Source organism: Drosophila serrata, unplaced genomic scaffold (genome assembly GCF_035046125.1).
Source record: "Drosophila serrata isolate PLE 108 unplaced genomic scaffold, ASM3504612v1 contig_184, whole genome shotgun sequence".
Taxonomy (NCBI): Eukaryota; Metazoa; Arthropoda; class Insecta; order Diptera; family Drosophilidae; genus Drosophila; species Drosophila serrata.
The window spans coordinates 2956150-2975408 of NW_028257082.1; the positions used below are offsets into that span (position 1 = coordinate 2956150).

At 41.8% G+C, this 19259-nt stretch overlaps 5 protein-coding genes across 5 annotated transcripts; 1 reads left to right on the top strand and 4 right to left on the bottom strand.

Annotated features, from left to right (window-relative positions):
• Positions 1-189: 189 nt before the first annotated feature.
• LOC147644351 (uncharacterized) lies at positions 190-1161 on the bottom strand. The gene has a single exon (XM_086829160.1). It carries the CDS (start codon positions 1159-1161, stop codon positions 190-192), a length of 972 nt encoding a protein of 323 aa, XP_086685286.1.
• A 368-nt stretch (positions 1162-1529) lies between these two features.
• Positions 1530-2186, bottom strand: LOC110182987 (uncharacterized). Its single transcript, XM_020951179.2, has one exon. It carries the CDS (start codon positions 2184-2186, stop codon positions 1530-1532), a length of 657 nt encoding a protein of 218 aa, XP_020806838.2.
• A 401-nt stretch (positions 2187-2587) lies between these two features.
• LOC110182988 (uncharacterized) lies at positions 2588-3316 on the bottom strand. The gene has a single exon (XM_020951180.2). It carries the CDS (start codon positions 3314-3316, stop codon positions 2588-2590), a length of 729 nt encoding a protein of 242 aa, XP_020806839.2.
• A 678-nt stretch (positions 3317-3994) lies between these two features.
• LOC110182989 (uncharacterized) lies at positions 3995-4757 on the bottom strand. The gene is made up of 2 exons (XM_020951181.2): positions 4074-4757; positions 3995-4003 (listed from the first exon to the last, which is right to left on the bottom strand). The coding sequence occupies exons 1-2, from the start codon at positions 4755-4757 to the stop codon at positions 3995-3997; spliced, it is 693 nt and encodes a 230-aa protein (XP_020806840.2).
• An 847-nt stretch (positions 4758-5604) lies between these two features.
• LOC110182990 (uncharacterized) lies at positions 5605-6270 on the top strand. The gene has a single exon (XM_020951182.2). It carries the CDS (start codon positions 5605-5607, stop codon positions 6268-6270), a length of 666 nt encoding a protein of 221 aa, XP_020806841.2.
• The last annotated feature ends 12989 nt before the right edge of the window (positions 6271-19259 follow it).

Consider the following 19259-nt stretch of genomic DNA (forward strand, 5'->3'; position numbering starts at 1 on the left):
AACTAGTTGTGATTTATTGATTATTTGGTGAGTTCTGCTCTACCCCAAAGTCGGCACTTCTTCAAGGACATATCTTTAGTTTTCAATCGTATGTAAGCTAGTGTTTCTGGTAAAAGAAAGTCTCTTAGCTACTTGAATGTTTTTCCGTTCTTTTATTAAATAAATTAATGGTCGTATGGGTAAAATACTTTATTTCCTGGCGTCGTAACCAAAGTAAGGAGCTGGCTGTGTCCTGCGGTAGATGCCATTGTATGGTATATACAAGGGAGAGGCCTGTGCCGAAGAGGATGCAATAGCTGCTCCCCGGACAAAGATTGGATTTGAACTGATTCGGTGTAGATCATAGGGACTGATGGGTGAGTTGGGCACGTAATGGAAGGGAAGTGGTGTCGTCTGAGCTCGTCCTGGGGGATTAACTGCATCCACAGTGGTGTCGGTGTTTTGGGTGCCCACAGCATCAGAAGTCATTGTAGAAGGTGTTGTGGATGTGGTTACCGGATTAACTGCATCTACAGTGGTGGGAGTAGATGCTGTCGTTGTAGTAGTTGTTGTTGTTGTTGTTGTGGTTGGGTTAACTGCATCTACAGTGGTGGGCGTAGACGCTGTCGTTGTAGTAGTTGTAGTTGTTGGGTTAACTGCATCCACAGTGGTGGGCGGTGAAGCTGTTGATGATGGATTAACTGCATCTACAGTGGTTGGCGTAGACATTGTGGTCGATGAAGTGGTAGAGGTTCCAGGAATGGCATTCGAAGTTGAAGTTCCACTATCGGTTGTCGTTGGAATCGCTGGAGATGTTGTAACCGGCGCTGGTGTAGTCGTTGGCGGATTGGGTCCAGGTCCAAAGTTGCCATTTTGGCCATAGGGTCCATATGGGCCGTAAAGGTAAGCTATGTACTGAACGTACTGTTGGTACTGAACGTACTGGTTATACGCTGCCTGGGCTTCGTAGAACTGTTGCAATTGGCTGTAATAGTCGTAATAGTCTCGAGTGGCTTGAGCATTATTGTTGCTATTGCTGCTGCTCGAGGGGGAGCTGGGACGAGAGCCACCGCCTCCGGTTAGGGCCGAAACAAGGCCTCCCGGTGAGAGGGGAATAGTGAAGGTCTGGCTACAGGCCTGGCCGGCCAAAAGGAAAAGCAATCCCAATGATGTGATCAGCATTGCGAGCTGGATTCTACGATGCTCCGGTTAGTTTAGAACTAATGCGGTGGGTATAAGATGACAAGAGTTTTATATAGTCTCTCGGGTGTCATAAATTGGATTGTGTCTGGGAGCGACAAAAGATTAGACTGGAGCTTCGAATTTGGAACTAAAGAAGATTCACATTTGCGATTTGAATTTTTATTGTTTTGGTGAGCGAAATCACAGAATTTAGCAGAAAGCGACCACTGCATAACTTAGTAGACTGATGACCCGTCATAATCGGAGTTCTACTTAACGGACCCCTCTATTACCAAACCTCGTTAATTTGCTAATCATCTTTGATTAATTTATAACTTTATTGATCTCTACTGACTGTTAAAGCTCTTTTAGCCAACTCTATTGTAAACTCCTATTGGTCTATAGACGGGTCTATAATAAACATATCTTACTGGCTGTCTATAGTAAACCACATTGCTTTGGGTTTGACTTTGGGGACGAGCCACTGTCGGACGGCTTGTAGTCTGCTGAAGAACTTTATTCACCGGCTGCTCTGCTCCATCCAGATCGTACTTGATACGCGATCCGTTCTTAAAGTCTATATAGTCGTAATCCTCATCGTTACCAGGCGCATTCAAGTCCTTTTCCACCGCTGGCTTTCGCGTCGTGGTGGTGGCCTGGGCAATAAAATCTGCCAGCATGGCAGCTGAGGGTGAAGTTGCTCCACTTCCAGGTTGCCGTAAGCCCTGTAGAATTCCCTGGAGGAACTGTTCACGTACCAAATCGCTGGCTGGTTGGGAGTTTGTTGTCTCATCTGAAAGCGGCAACTTCATGGTGGCACTGGAAGGAGGTAGCTCGTCCAAGGGTCTACGGATGGGTATTCCAGGCAATGGGGCACCAACTTGTGGCAAGCCCCCGGGATAGGACAATAGGAGCAGCCATGGTATCGCTGTTCGCATCTGTTCCTGCTTGGACTCTAGGTCAGTTGCACCCGAACCAAGACTGGTCAGAGCCAGTAAACACAGTAGAAATCCGATTACTTTCATATCGAAACACGTTCGGTCATCAACTAAGTCTACCGGGGCATTGGGTTTGCATATTTAGGAGATATCTGCACTCGGCGAGACATAAATGCTAATTTCGATCCATTAATAAGTTGGCGATCAGAGAAATCGATCGCGTCTCTCTTTTTTCTTTCTCTTCGCGCTTTTGTTTACCCATTTAATTCGATTTAAATCTGTTTATAAGAGCTAAATCAGCTAATATGATAACACGTCGGAAGCCGTCAGCTCTGGAAATGTTTTTGGTTTTTGGCTAATGTGTCTTTCTCCCGCGATTACAAATATCACTCACTTAGATTCTTTTAAATCAAAGTTAAATAAAAATAAATGTACATTTCTTTAAGGGTGTTTATGATTTTACTAAATTTGATGTTCCATAAATATTTCTATTTCTTTCCCACGAACTGAAAGTATCTACCTGGCTGGTCTCCTTGGTAGAACTGATCATATGGGATATATACTGGGGCTGGTGCAGGTGCTCCCTCCTCCGTTCGAAGGACATAATTGGGAAGCGGTTGCCTGCGACCCGGATTGATTAGATGGAAGGGTAGAGGCGTGGTTCGAGCCCGAACTTGTGGCGCAACTGCCGTTGAGGTGGTGTCCGTGTTCTGGGGAGCCACAGCTGTGGAGGTCGTTGGAGATGGTGTCGTTGTGGGTTGCGTTGCAACTGCGGTGGATGTGGTTGGGTCTCCGGTCGATGTTGGAATAGCAGTTGAAGTGGTTGGTGTACCCGTCGATGTTGGAATAGCAGTTGAAGTGGTTGGTGTACCCGTTGAGGTTGGGATCGCAGTGGATGTTGTGTCTGTGTCGGGAGCTTTGGTTGTCGGTGGCGGTCCATAGGGAGGCGGTCCATAAGGTGGATAGCCACCATATGGTCCATAGGGCCAGTAGGCATAGTAAGCTGCCTGGGCTTGGTAGTACTGCTGCCAGTAATCACTGTAATACTTATTCAGATATGAGTCGTACTCCGACTGGCCCTTGTGCTTATGGGGACGAGTGCCAGAGCCACCTCCTCCGATGTGAATGGTGGGAAAGTTGGGAATACCGAAGTGAGACAAGTCTCCGAAGGACTGACCCGTAAACAGGAGAAGTAGGCCCAAGGTTTTGATCAACATGGCGAAAACTATCTTAGAACTGAAGAACTGATGGCAGATCACCTCACTTTTATACAACCTTAAAAATTCTATTCTGAATTTTAATTTTGCCGAAACATGAACTTTGGCCAAATAATCGATTTATATATGCATAGTCTTGGCTAATAGATAGCATATCTTAATAACTAAATGAGCTTTCATAGCACCCCTGAAGATCTGGAGTTTTGGTATATGTTTGAATAACTTATCTATATGGCCCCCACAGATTGACATGGATTTAAAGTAGGCCTTGTCTTTGGATCTTTTAAATACATAATTTGACTTCTAAGCTGGGTGCGTAGAAATTTCAATGGGATGAGTGCCATTGGTCGATTCGATGGCTTATTAATATGTATCCCAGGCTGCTAACCTTAAATTAGAAAATGTCAGAATCTTAAGATTTGCTTCTTTAACATTCAACCAAACTTAAAATGGCTTTTTTTCATACCTTTGTATATTATATATGCATTTTTATTATTTTTATGTACGTATATTATACATTATAATATTATTCTGAAATTTGTAAAACAGTGAAGAGTCATTTCCGAAACAAACATTTCCAAATTAAACACAATTATATTGTTAATTTAATAGGTATTTGTATTTTTATTTATCTCCAAAGCTGTATGAGTTTTACAAGAGTTTCCACATATATCCAGTCTAGGTCATCTAATGTGAAAAGAGATTATAAATATATAATACAAAGGCTCCTATTCCAAGGCATTTCTTAACCCCTTACCTGCCACTCATCCTCAAAGACGGGAAAGCTGAGAGTCTGCATATTGGTCAAGTGAGCTTGGCTGCTCCTGAGATTCCTTACCATCATCCTACGGGGCACATTTTGCCGTATAATCTTGACCCGAGTTCGGGGTACATCCGGTTTAGTGGTAGCCACCAGATGGCTATAATCTCTCCTGTCCTGCTCCAAGGGCCGGTGATTACCGAGATCCCTTCCTTGGAGATTCAGAAATTGGGAATTGGAGCGATGGCCTCCTCGTCTTAAGCCAAATCGGAACATTTTGAATATTTTTCGCAGTGCATTATCATCGTCATCATCATCATCATCGTTGTCGTCATGGTTACGCCTTCTATGCGGACCATTGTCACCACCCAATTGGATAACTTGAAAACCGGATGGGAATTGGTCCTTCGTGATGTTTTGTAGTTTCAAATAATCCCAGATTCCGTACGGAAGGTTCGAGTCTCTGTTGTTATTTTGACCATTGGAACCTCCCAATTGGATAACTTTAATGCCGTCTGGGTATCTCTCCTTATGTTTGTGTTCTGGCTTTGAATTTGAATCCCCAAATGGTGAAACGAAAACCACCTGTCCACCTCCCGGTAAATCGTATACTTTATTCCCGCGTCCAGCTATAAAAGAAGCTTGGAGGATCAGAAAGAAGCCGAGGTAGGCGACTAACATGGTGCTTAGTTCCAGAGTTTAATTTCAGACTAAGTCCTAAACGAAAATATGGTAGAGTTTTTATACTAAAAGTATAGAGATTTATCTAAATTGTTATTAATGGTTTAGTTTTTACGGTTCTTATGCGTATTAAGTACAGCTTCTCCAAGGTTGCTGGAAGATTTTTATTTAGTAAAGATAAGAAAGGTTAATCCATTCTTTATTCCAAGAAGATAATAAATGAATTATTATATTGAGATTTAATCTAATGATACCCGAATCACTCAAATAATTTTACTAAGAAATGAATGTAAAGTGTGCCACCTTATAGGAAGTTGTAATGATTTATAATTACAAACTTAAATTGAAGAACTTTTAAGTCACAAATAAAGCAAGTCATAAGTTTTCTTTAAGAATCCCAACAACACCTGGAATGTAAATTCTTTCTGCCATCTGCCGAGCTGTTGTAAAAAAGATTTAATCACTTTGATGGTCCACTGGGGCCAGCTGGGGGTCTTGAGCAATAAAAAAAACAACCAAAATGAACCGTTAGACTAGCTAACTAATCAGTGACGACGATCTAAGCGAATAAAGCCGCGCGACTAGTCACTAAGTTGGGCGTGTTCTGAGCTGATTTTAATAGCCGAATAAATTTGCATGCTAACTGGCCTGGTGACTTGTCATTTTCTTGGGAGATCTTTTGAAAAGCTTGGCTAAGTGGGTTAATGTTCAGTGGCTCAATGGTTCGTTACCGTTTTTGGCAATAACTCAGGGGGCGCGATCGCATTTCTTTTCGCGAATTGGCCAGGTATAAAAAGCGCAGGTGGTGCCATCTGTCAATCAGTTCGAAGCGAACACCTATCACACCATGAGCCCCAAGTTGGTTCTCTGCCTGTGCCTGGCGCTCTGCGGAGCCCTGGCGATGGCCCGCCCCCAGGAGGAGGAGACCCTCGGCCAGGAGTCGAGTGTGGAGACCAGCCAGGAGCTGAATAGCGTTGAGAACGACGCGGAGACCGATCCCTCCACCTGGCGCAAGCTCTTCGGCAGCGATGGCAACCTGGTCGTCAGCTTCCCGCAGCCCAGCTCCACCAAGAGGCCCACCAAAACCCCCACGACAACGAAGACACCCTACCCGCACTATCCACACTATCCGCACTACCCGCACTACCCACCACCACCACCACCACACGGCCACTATCCCTATCCTGGCTACCCCTATCCTCCGTACCCGTATCCTCATCCCGGTCATGGACACGGCGGCTGGCCTCATCCCACGACGAGTTCTACATCGACAACTACTACCACCACCACCAGGAAGCCACCAACTCATCCCACTCATCCTGGACACCCGTATCCTCCCTTCCCCCACTACCCGCCCTTCCCGCCACCACCACCACCACCGTACTACCCACCCTACTACCCTCCGCCACCACCACCACCACCACACCACCACCATGACTCTGATGAGTCCACCGAGGCCCCCATCAAGCTCTGCAAGAAGTTCTTCGGCCCATCCTGGTGCATCTCCCGCTAGATAGTCTTTCATCTATTTGTCACCCATCGAAAGCTCAATATTTATTTATTTATAAAAACAAATTTATCAAACGAATAAAAAATTGGCATAAAAACACAGTGATTTTGATTCTATATTAAGAATTTATAAGGTTCTATATTCATTTCAGAACCAATTAGATTGTATTGTATTATATTTTCAGTCAGAAGCTTGAAACTCAATGAAGGAGTCGTTTCCGACCCTATAAATCATATATATTCTTGATCAGCATCAACACGCGAATCTTTCTATGCATGTACAAAAGAAATTTTATTTTTTTTAATTTTTTCCAAAATTTTATAACCGATTTTTACATCTTTGACATTTTAAAAAATTGATAAAAATTTATATTTTCTTATATTAAAAATTGAGTATGCAGTTTTGTTAATCTACTAAAAACTAGTATAGAACAACTATCCGAATTGAAATTAATGATTTTTTTTGCTTAGTTATGAGTTTCTTAAACTATGATTTTTGGACAAAATTCTATGTTTTTATACTTTTTTGCAGGTTATTATAGTTTCAGCCAGAAACTTATAACAGCATCAACAAACGCAGTATGCAGATTTGTTAGTGCTATAAAAAATTGCTCAGAAAAGCTTTCCAAATCAAAATTAATGCTAATTTGGCTTAGTTATGATGTGTGATAAACTTAGAATTTTTAAGAAAATTGTCTGTTTTTATACCTTTTTGCAGTGTATAATTTCAGTTAGAAGATTAAAACGCAGGGAAGGAGGCATTTCCGACCTTATAAATCATATATATTCTCGATCAGCGTGAAAAGGCGAATCGATCTAGCCATGTTGGGTAGAATATTTTTTTTTCGAAATTTTTCAAACAATTTTTTTGTTAAAAAAATGACAAAATTTTACAAAAAAATTATTTTTATTTAACTTTAAAATTCAATATGCAGATGTGTTAACCTTATAAAAACTAGAACAGAAAAGTTATCCGAATTGAAATTAATGGATTTTTGGCCAAGCTATGATGTTTGAAAAACTTTGATTTACCCAAAATATTAGCGTATATAAATTATAGATTTAATATGCGTAGAACAAACATATTTTAGGTTTTCTTGGGTGAGTTTAGGAGAATACACATTTTGGCTTCTTGAATTCATCTTCATTTATTGTTAATTATTGAAAGAGTAAAGAATATTCCCATGCCTGATATACACATTTTCAAGCATACAATCCAAACCGAATTTCACAGAGTGTTCCGCATGAATTTGACACTTGAAAGAGGCGTCTCGAACCTGTCAACCAAAGCACCAAGATAAACTCATTCAGCGTGGCCCCAGAAGACTTGTTCGATTTGATAAAAGGCCTTCATAAATTCTGGATTTACGTTTTGCTGCTCCACAGGTGCGCCCTGGAGATTCATCTCTAATTGACAGCGACAGCCTCATTAACATGATTGTCGGCCGCGGAATCGGTGTAACCAAATGTTTTGCTTGTCCCCCGTTTAACATTTCCAAATCGCTTGCGGCACATACTTTACATATTCAAATTTTATTTAGTGGCCAAAACGAAATGGAATGGGATGAGATGGGATGTGGCCTCCAAGAGAGAGAAAGAGGGAGGGATGACTTCACCGCCCAGTTGAGGTGGACGAGCGGCGTGGAGCTCATTATAGAGATAAACTTCGAACAATGGCCAATGTCTGTCGGCTTATTTATCGGGATCTGGCCTGCGTGCAGACTTTCTGGCGACACTAATTAAATGTCCGCCCGCCATTACTAAATCAAAACAATTCCCAAAAACAGGACAAACAACAGCTCCGAGATGCAGATACTTGCCACACAAAGGCCAGACGGAGCAGTTAACTATTTTCTATACAACTCAGCTCCTTGTGTTCCGAAAATCGTAAATTTCGGATGTTGTTAAAAAAGTTTTTGGCAGCGGCATAAATCTGCGGCCAAGGGGGGCAAACAACAGTCACGGCAAAGTCGGTTCACTAACGAGCCAAAATCGTTGACTGGAAATCCTTGAGTACAGCAATAATGCCTATAAATATATGCTGAAGGAATTGTCTTGTGCCCCTTTGTTGGATTCAATTGAAAGTCAAAGGGAAAACTTTTTTGGCCAACCATGCGAAGGTCAACAGCGCAATTTGTTTTCCCCGGAACATGAGTATATGGTGATCCGTGGGGCTCAGCAGCTCCCTCTCCCAGTTCCTAACTCAAGTTGAGTCGAAATTACCACTGTTTGCGATGCCTCCGAGCGATCCATCCTTCCCAGCAGGGAATCGAAGATGGGTTATGAAGTGCCGTGAAGCCTGATTGTCCAAACAGTGAACGTAATTACCCAGTATCGCTCTCAGGAGGAGGGCGCAATTACACGCAGATTACCACGTAATTTATGAAATATGCAGGAACGAATAAAGCGCTGTAAAACACGTATACACTGGACCCCATAAATATGCCAGCCGGCTTAGCCAAGCTGCCCATAAACTATACATTTGCCGGGGCCATCTTCCAGCCTCCAGCCTCCATCCTCCATCCTCCGGCGTTCATTCTCCGTTCAAATGTAAATAGGACCCCTGCCAGCCTTTTGGCCATCTTGACTTTGAGCCTGGCAACCGGCGGAAGTACTTGGAGCAGCGGAAATACAAATGAAGTTGGCCATATCAGTGGAACTTACTTAGCCAACATTTTTATGGCATTTCGCATTGTTAGGACAACTTTTCGGTCCGAAAGCCGGCTCGCGCGCTTTATGCTCTTAGAGACAGTTATTAAAAATCTGATCTTCCTGGAAGTCTCCCTAAAACGTACTTAAATTGGATGCCGCCCAAATCGGTTCGAGAATTTGCTCAGAAAAAACAAGAAATAGGGAAAAAACGTAAAGCAAATTAAGAGCGCCGTTGAAATGAAACAAATTCCACTTGATTCGTTTGTGTAACGTTTTTTGCTGCATCAAATTGCTCGGCAAATTTTGTACATTTCTCTATGGGATCCCAGAGTGTGTGTGTGTGTGTGTGTGTGTGTGTGTGTTTCAAATATAATTTGCACTCAACAAATAAATCGCCCGACTCTCCTTCAGCCAGGACCCTCGTCTCCTCTTGGCCATTGTTCGCGACAATAGACGTCTGCGTATGGCTTTTCACTTTAATTGTGTGAAATTATTTTGAAAAAGTGTTTCGCTTTTTATTTCGTTGTGCTCTCTCCTTGCTCTCCCCCTATATACATTTTTTTTTTGTTAACGATTCGTTTAGCACAAGGCCATATTTATTTGAATGGCAGCCTTTTAATGTCGATTTTTATTGTGCGCTTTATAGACACAAATTGCCTAGACAAATGAGACAGGGAAAAACAATTTATGGATACACATATATATAATATATATATTCGATGGCGGAAAATATTAAATACATTACGTTTGATGACAGAGAGCTCTTCGAGTCCTCTGCAAATATAATTTCATACTTATGAATGTCTTTTGCCATTGCCATTGAAGTTTTTAATTAAAAAGAGAAACGCAGATCTATGAATAGGTGAACGTTAATTAACACTGTTGACCCAAAAGCTCCGCTCTCTGACCCCCCCCCCCGCCCACTCAGACGGCATCGTTGTCGAATTTTATGTGTTGGCCATCCTTGTGGGCCATTAGGTCTATTTTCCTTGGCCACATTTACGTCAGAAGTGATTGTAATGAGTTTTTGATATTCGCCCAATGGCTAGAACTCCCTTTTGGGTTGGCCAAAACCCCCCTCCCCTCCCCCCAGCAAGGCACTTCCTGTTCTTGTCAATTTGAAAATGGCCTCAGTTTGGGCCAACTGTCGGATTGTCAGGCTCGGACACAGTTGGCTGTCAAACGTAAAAAATGGCAACACACAACACAGAAAATATATGTACAGTCCTGCCTGCCAGTTGCTGTCGAAGTAATCAAAATGTGGCCAGAGAAATCAAAGCATCCTAGGATAAATACTGAATTAAATATCAGCAGGATGTATCCAGCCAGTTTGGGGTATAAATTTAAAGGGGCCGCTTAATTCGGATCCCTGAGGTTTTTCTCTATATTTTGGCGTTAAGCGAGCGAGTTTAGGGACAGGACTTTGGGGTTTTGTTTTCGCTGAGGGCTCGCCAACAAAAACAAAAGTCGTCTTAGGCAAAGGCGCCAATGCGAAAGGCACACACACACACACACACACATAGACACCCTCAAGGACCTTGTTACCTCGCGGTTTGCCGCGTCCCTTTCTCCGCTTTCACTTTCGCGGGCTTCTTTTTTTTAATTTCTTTAAGAGCTAAACAGAAATGGCGAAATAAGCATAATTTCAGGCGCCATAAAAACAAAGGCAGGAAAAAAATAAATTCACACAATTTGAAAAACGCAAACACTCAACACGCCAGCCAGGCTACAGACTACACAGCTGCTTAGCTCCGCTGCTTCCACATTCTAGCTTCCTTTTTTACACTGCCAGAAAATAGAGGTATATTCGAGATTTAACTTTAAATATATATAGTGTTCCATTTATTAATTGTGTTTAATTGATTACTACTTAAGCTATATAATGATTGGAGCCATCTGTTTCTTTGAATACCTTTCAAAACTCAAACTTGAAGGAGTAATTATTGACCCTCTTTTATTTATGATATTTTTTTTATATATTTAAATACTTTTCTTTTATGGAATTTAAAATTTTTTCCCATTTTCCATGCTGTTTCTGCAGCTGTTTAATGGCTTTTCCCTCTTCCTGGCTAGGTGCGGGTGTTTGTGTGTGTGGTTGATGGCCAACATTCTTGGTTTTCCTTCTAGTGTTGGATGAGGATGAATTAAAAAAATGTTTACGACTCGACCGCTTGATTTTCAGCACATTGGTAAAAATAGCTGGGGCCAAGGAAAAGCTGAAAAACAAAACAAAAAAAAAAACCAAGAGCGTGAAGGACCATAACCGAAAGAATGTGCAAAAGCACACCTCCCCATTAGCAGCCGTTGCCCTTCATCCCCTCATTCCCATTCTCATCCGGAGCCACATCCTCATCCTCATCCTCGTCCTTGTCCACCAAACCTGCTGTGGCCATTACAGAGCCAGACCAAACCGAAGCGAGTGTGTAAGTGTTTGTGGTGACGGTTTTTTGGGTTACGCTTAAATTTCACCCACAATGTGGATGCCCGGGATGTCCGAGGTGGAAATTTATTGAGTTGCACAGGCATAGATCTCACAAACTTAATCGAAACTAAACAAATACTGCTACTATATACAAAAGTCACAAAAAATATTAATATATATTGGGATACAAAGTAGATTCTTACCTTTTCCCAATACCTTTAAGCATTCTCTTCGCAACAAGGACTCCCTCTTCATTGCCCCACTTAATTTCTCTGCTTTATGGCCATCTCTCAATTGGTGGAAACTCATCATCAGCGAGGGAAACTGAGAGTCAGCTTGGGATAATTTTTATATCTCTCCTCCAGGCTTTTGATTCGTTTGTATTTTTTTTTGGTTGAACCCCCAAAGTTTTAATTATTTCATCGACGCTTGAGAACGCTCCACCGCCGAATGGTCAGCATGTGCGGTAAATGAGGCTAGAATTTCCCAGCTAGGAAAAACAATTCAATAATTGGAAATCGTACTGTAGGAGGCTGTAAAGCTGAGAGGCATGGGATAAGCCCGAAAATTAATATTGAGTAACTTCGATGGCTGCCACGCGAACTCGATAAACAGGCTAATTAGTTTCTGCTCTTCGCCAATGAGATTGTAATTAGCGGTCAGCTGAACTACGGCCCCCGATTGCGTTTGCGATTGGGGTTCAAACTCGGGCTGGGAATGAATAAATTGTTGCAGTGTAAGGACGCTTAACGAAAGTACCCGCAACCAATTAACGGTCACATAACCCCAGCGAATGGCCAAAGCGTGTTGCAATTGCAGTTTAATTGAGCGCACGGTGTGTCGGTAGTGGGTCCTTTCGCAGGACAAGCGTACCAAATGCGTCTCGATAAATTTCAGGACACCACCCCGTGGCATTTGACAAATTATTAGCGAGTTTTTGTGTGCGGCTTTGGCTTAAATTTATGCGCCAGTCCGTGTTACAGGTAAATGCTCTTCAGTCTATTAAATCAGTTGTGGAAAAGAACTGAACGAATTATTTATGGCACGCATTTAGGCAGTGATAAAATATGATAAATGCTCGTTGGGGGGGGGGGAGTACTAAGATCCTGGCACTAGGCCCTAGGATGCATCGCCTTTCCCGCCATTATCTGGGCCCCTCAGCTGCCTCATGCCACATGCATAATTTAAGACAAATTGACTATAAATCAGAGGCCCGAACATTTTCGGCTGTCTCAGCCACCTTAACGATGTGGGTGTGGGGGGGAGGTACTTCACATAAAAATCGGAGTACCAGCGACAGATTCGACATTGGGCTGCACACCTGGACACAGGTGCCACAACAGCGACATCTGAGGCAGGAGTGTTGCAGGAGAGATGGGAACCGCATGGCCCATTGTGATGCCACAAAACAAGCGCAGGCAGCCAACAGACAATGGCAGCAAAACCAACAATTTATTTTAAAATGTTTTTATAATTGCGATACCCTAGGCTAAAAGCCGACCCCAATGATTTCCAGCAGAGGAGCAGATTCCGGACATGGATAAAGCCTTTTGTTTGTGTTAACCAATTCAAAATCAGTGATTGTAACTGAACCAATAATTGGTAGAAATTAATACTAGAGAAGAACAATTAATTAAAGAAATATACCACAAATTCGTTGATAACTATTGCAGTAATTAACACTCTTTAGATACTCGAAGGACCTTTACTTAAATGGAATCCCTTAAATTATTGGGAAACGTTTAACAATTGTTTCAAATGAACTTTTTTAGAGTAGTTATGTAAGCTTAATAATAACATATATAAGTAATAATTACATTTCATTCGAATTTAGCTACCAAAAAGAGATTTCCGTATGCAAAATAACTCCCGAAAGGGAAACTCAAACGTCGTTATGGAAAACCTTTTGGGGACCAATGTTTCATGTGCTATCTAAATAACAAATACATCGTATTTACTTGAATTGATCGATAACAACGATGCAGCCGCGCAATGCAAATTTAGATTTATTTTTAGTGAATTTGATGGCCTATTGCCAGTTTTATGGTTGTTTACGTTTTTGCCTATAATTGCCGTAGAAAAACAAAAGGGAAAAAGCGACATATAAATCTGCTGGAGAATACGAGGAAAAATGATTTTTCAGAGCGGTGCACACGTGCTTGTCAGCTATATTCCCCGGGAATCCCCGTTGGGACAACCTCCACTTCCGGCCAAGGGCTGCAGCTGCTGTCCCCTGAACGCAATTAATCACCTGGCTGGCGACCCCAGCGTACGGAAAGCGCTGCCCCGAAATTCAATTTCCCAGCCAAACAGGATTCCTCGTCCTTCATCCTGAACTCTGCACCGTGGGGGAAATATTGAGATTTTAAAGAGTTTTTTGAGATGAGAAAGATGTTAGACGGATCTCTGGCAATACGTAGATAACAGAACTAAAAGGTTAACAAAAGACTTTGAAATTAAATCAGTTTCAGTTATCAGTTTTTTCCTAGCTTTTATTTGCAAAAATTAAGCATGACTAAAACTGGGTCATTAAGAATAAATGAAAACTTGACTACAATTCAGGGATGTTTAGTTTAAAATGCCTGAAAATGTGTGTTATATAATTAGCTCTCTCATTACCTATTAATGAATGAAAATGTATGAAAATGTTCCACAAAATAAAACAAAAATATCCCATGCATATTCCATCGTCCAGAGACTGCATTCGAGCTTGGCTCGTTTGCCTTTCAGAGTTCTGCAAATGTCTAAAGCCGCTAAATATGAGCGCAGTTCCTCTAGCTCCTCCAGATCCTCCAGCTCCTCCAGCTCCTCCATCTCCCCGCGCACTCGAGTAGCTGAAGCACCTTTTAGACAGCAGCCAGGCACTTAATTTTGCGCACTTTTTAGCAGTTTGCCGGTCGGGCCAAAAGCGGAATCCCAGAGCCAAAGTCAGAGCCAGGCCCCGGACCCAAACCCGAACACACAAACCAAGCCAAGAAGCTGGCGCGTCAGTCAAAGTGCAAGTGGCACTTGTTGCCACTCCAAGCGTGCGGCACAAAACGGAAGCCAGCGTTCTTCTACGGAATTTAATCCCCCCTTTCGCCCCTAAACGTTTCATTCTTGTGCCTCGTCACTGGAAAACTAACCCTAATTGCATCTACGTTGCTTGGCCAACATTCACTCATTCATTCATTCATTTATGGAGCGTAGAGAAACAGAGGGCAAAAATGTATTTTCGGTTTTCCCCCAGGTAAATTTGGTTCACACACAGATACTGTAAATAACAAACATCTCATGGTGCCCCGGCAATTATTTGCCCAAAAAAAAAAAAGAAAAACATTCAAAACGAATTTTCCCAAAAATCGTAGGAGAATTTTTGCTGACAGGCCAAGAGGGGGGAGAGAGGGCAGCTCGAGACACTTGGCTGAAGTCCGGTTACTCTACAAATTAAAAGTTCTGGTCCGGCTGCGGCTCCCCAAAGAAACTATAAATTTACAGACAGAAAATATGTTAAAGAAAACATAAAATAAGGAAATAAAAGTTCTGATTTAGGATCAATTGGTGTTTAAGGGATACACTTTGAAATATTAACTTTTAAATATTTTTCTCTGGCTTGCATTTACATAGCTCTAAAGTGAAAGCTGCCTACATTTAACTAGAATTTCTGATGGCCACAAAACCCATGGCAATTTGGTTTTGTCCTTGAGTCTCCACAAACACACACACACACACACAAACTAGTGTGGTATCGATGAAGGACATGGGGAGCAACATGGAGTTCGTAGGCCTTCTGCTGCATTGTGTGCAAGGATATTCATGCAAGCAGCAAGCATTTCCCAGGGGAAATTTATGTAAATAAAATAACAAATAAAATTTACAATTTTACAATCATGTGCATTCGCCAAGTCCCTCTTTCATTCATTCATTCGTTCAGTTGATTTCGTTTCGATTCGAGCATTTCACAGGATTCCATCCACTTCCTCGCCCTTTGTGTCCCGCGAGTATGTCTCAATTGGTTTGTTTGCTCGAAGAAAAGCGTGGAAAATCTGGCGTCAAGGCCGGCACTCTATCAATATCATTAAGTGTGTAGGGAACTGGCAGTGTCGTCTAGACGGTGACCTTAGAGAACTCGAGGGGGTGAACAATAGTTATGCAATCAGTTTGATGGGCCGAAGAACAAACTTTAATTGCTTCGAGGCAGGAAAAGTTTTTTAATCATGATTTTGCGCATTTTACAGATGTGCGAGCTTGGCTATTTTTACACACACATGAGCCCCGGGACTATAGGAATTTTCACACCCAACTAGATGTGTAATAAGCGCAAGCTTCGGCAACACAACCTCCTTGAATGTCCGCCCACCCGTCGAAATGGATTAGAAACAACTTTGTCTGCGCCAGAAAGTATGCAAAATTATTGAAATTGAGCATTCAATTTATTTGCAAATGGCTTCCCATATATATTCATCCGAACGAACAGCTTTTGCCTTGTTTTCCGTTATCCGTTCCCAGGACTTTGCTTTTTTTTTTTATCCCCCCACCCCGCATACACATATGTATGTATGTGCCGGCAGCGGGTGGAAAAGTTTAAGGATAACTGAAATGTACGCACGGAGGCGCCAACATCTATTAAGCTCCAATGGAGAATATAATACATTATACATATCCCATATATACGCACACTTTCCTGCACAACTCCCGGGGCCAGTGTGTGTGTGTGTGTGTGTGTGTGTGAGTGTGTGTGTTGCCCGCACAACACAATCAATAATTATTTCCATATCATTAGATGCCAGATCGCAAAATGAAATGCAAGAGCAAAATGTATGAGCAAAACAAAAAGTCGTAGATTCCGCTTCTATATTGGTTTATGAATCACCAAGCGGAGGCTGAGTGCCTCCTAGAAAAAGTTGAAATTTCTATTTTTCTTCTTGTTGGTTCCGTTCCGCCAGATGCTTCTACATTCCGGCCATAGAAAGCTAAAAACAATCACGGGAATTTGTTGGCCAAAATTGTTTCTATTAATTTAACAGGAAGCGTTTTGCCTGTGCAAGCTGCGTGGGCCGCTCGAGGATTGTTTTCATTTCCACCGAGTCCTGGTCCTGGTTCTGGTTCCAAAGTCTAGACTAATGCCGCACACACACACATGTGTGTGTGTGTGCGGCACCATCAAAGTTGAAATTTAAATGAACCGACAAAATTAAGTTCATTTCCAATTAAGGCAAATGCAGCAAGGTGGCCAAAAAGAAAACCCATAATACAAAATAAGAAAAAGAGGCGAAAGTGTTTTTGAAATTGATTCAGGAACTCTGAATACCGTGGGATTGAAAAAAAAATATAATAGAAAATAATAACAACAAAATAGAGAATATATAAATTTAATTTCTGTAGAAACTTTAAATAATCTTTTAATGGTCAGGAAATTCTTAGCACAAGTTTTTAATAGTCCATTACTAAGGTTTTTCCAATATAATAACCATTTTAAATAGAATTTAAACTCTAATAAATAATCTTAAAATATAAAATCGAAAAATATAAATATGAAAAACGAAACACCTTTCAACTCTAAGATACCCCTTAAAAAAAGAAACAAAAAAGAACGCTGGAAAAGCCATAAAAACAAGTGGGGAAAACACGTGGCAACTGCCGGCAAGAAAAACAACCTTCAAAAAGGTGAAAATTTTCTGATTGCCTGTGAGTGTGTGTGTGAGTTTGTTGAGTCTCTTGAGGCGACAAATATGCACAAGCACACACACACACACACACACATGTCGACACATTAAAGCTGATTTTGCAGCTGATTAAAAATGAATGGCGGCGCACAGTGCGTATACGTAATGTGATACATTATTCAATGGAAAGGCCTTGCAATGGTTGCCTTGGAGAAATTGCAATTAGAACAATGCGCATCCATCTAGCAGCAAACACTTGAACAGTTCAATAATTAATAAACGAGTCCCTTGTACTTCTTGTTGTTGTTTGCAAAGGGGAGTGGGAGGGGATGGGGCTGTGTCCTTTAACCCCAATTAATCAAGTTTGATTTATGGCGGGGCTGTAAGGTGCAGCAAGCGTTTGACCCAGCCACGTTTAATTGGGCCAGGCCAAGAGAGCCATTCGGTTAAAGCGCAAAAAAAGAGGAAAAAAGGAACAGGAATGGCCACAAAAAGCCAACAGAAACAGAAAACAGAAAACATCCAGCAATTGCACTCTGCTCTCCAACCCGATTAAGGATCATTGGCAGCAGGCAGCAGGCAGCAGGCACCAGGATACGAGGCACTCGCAAAAGGTAGAAGAATAATTGTATGTATAAATAATTGATGGCAATAAACGGAACGAAAGGAAAAGAGACCGCAAATGAGAGCCATCGAGTGTCGATGTGGCAATTGTTTCGCATTTGCTTTAATGCCCCTCACAACAAAGGTGGGCGAGGGGGGGCCTATTAAGGCAATAAAGCAGCGGGGGGGCCCAAGAGGTTCACATCCAAATATCTGGATTCCCTCCTTCGACCAGTCAGCCTGGCACAAGGATAAACAATGCATTGATCCCTGTTTGCTTTAATTGACAACATCGTTTGCAGCTCGTATATACGTAATCATTTATGCATGTGCAGCTTTTCTGCTGTAATTACATTGTAAATTTACGTCCCAAAATCCAAGCGAGTGCGATTCAGTGACAGTGGTGTCTCTTCAAGGGGGGAGATTGTTGAAGATACTTTTGTAAAACATTCAATGCCAGGAAATACAAAGTAAATAGTAAATAAAAATTGCTCTAAATATATATATTACAATTGCAATTAAAGAAGACATGTTTAAACATCTTGTAATATAGGTATTAAGCCAATTTAAGGAAGTTTAATTAAGTAAAATTAGTAAAATTAGATATTTTCTGTAATATACCAAGACTTCAAATGCAAAGCTTTTAAAACAATTGCATTTCGACGTTACCAATCTTTCGTTTTGCTGACTTTATCAGTTCAACAAAGACTTTTAAGAATATATAGTACGTATAAGTCATAGAAATCCCCTTGACTCTTGAAAAAATATCCTTGGCATGCCACTGATTTATACATCACTCCGACAGTGGAAACAAAAGACGCAGTCTTACCCCCAATTCCATGCAACTCCACTTGACTTTGCTTGTAAGAAGCTGTTGGCAACATGCTTGTAAAACTGTAAACACACCGAGGCAATAACACACACACACACATACAGGCAGAGACAACCGCCTCCGCCTTCCGGGGTTATGGCGAGTGGGCGTGGTCGTGTCATTAGAGGCGCTCAATCTCAGTGGTCTGTTTGCTCACGAGACGCAACACAAACACTCTGATTCAATTTCACTCAAGCAACTGTGCAACTGCAACTTTCCACCCACGACACCCCGCTTTGCTTGCCACTTTAACACCACTTTCCTCCACTTTCCCCCCACAACCCCACAGCGAGGAAAAAGTTTCGGGTGGCACTAATGCAAAAATTTAAGAGAGCACAAAATGCCACGGAACGGCACGCACAAGTTAACAATCATTTAATTTCCATGTTTCAAATAACAATTTCGCGCGGCGCAAACTTTCGCCTGCCTGATAAACTGCCATTGCCGCAGACTTCTAATTACGAATGCAGAATAATGGCTCTGGACTCTGGTACTGAGCCCCAATGGAAACTTGGTGCTTCGAACCGGTTCAGGACCCACCATTCACCATTCGAAAATGCTTTCAGCAGCAAAACTTAACCGGCGAAATAGTTTTGCAGATATTCAATAGGCTTCATTGTTCAGCAAAAGCACAAAATGATCCGAAAGCCAAATTCACAAAGGAGGAGAGTTCGCTTTTTGCCCAAAAAATTCGCTGAAAAGTACGGATGAAATATTTTCGCTGGCGAAATAGTTTCACAAAGCGATGCATTCTCTACGAATATTCGATTTGAACAATTAGTAATTCGGAAATTTCGAGG

Bases quoted from the DNA above. Each gene is read 5' to 3' on its own strand.
- LOC110182990 (XM_020951182.2), top strand. From the start codon at position 5,605: ATGAGCCCCAAGTTGGTTCTCTGCCTGTGCCTGGCGCTCTGCGGAGCC.
- LOC110182988 (XM_020951180.2), bottom strand. From the start codon at position 3,316: ATGTTGATCAAAACCTTGGGCCTACTTCTCCTGTTTACGGGTCAGTCC.
- LOC110182989 (XM_020951181.2), bottom strand. From the start codon at position 4,757: ATGTTAGTCGCCTACCTCGGCTTCTTTCTGATCCTCCAAGCTTCTTTT.
- LOC147644351 (XM_086829160.1), bottom strand. From the start codon at position 1,161: ATGCTGATCACATCATTGGGATTGCTTTTCCTTTTGGCCGGCCAGGCC.
- LOC110182987 (XM_020951179.2), bottom strand. From the start codon at position 2,186: ATGAAAGTAATCGGATTTCTACTGTGTTTACTGGCTCTGACCAGTCTT.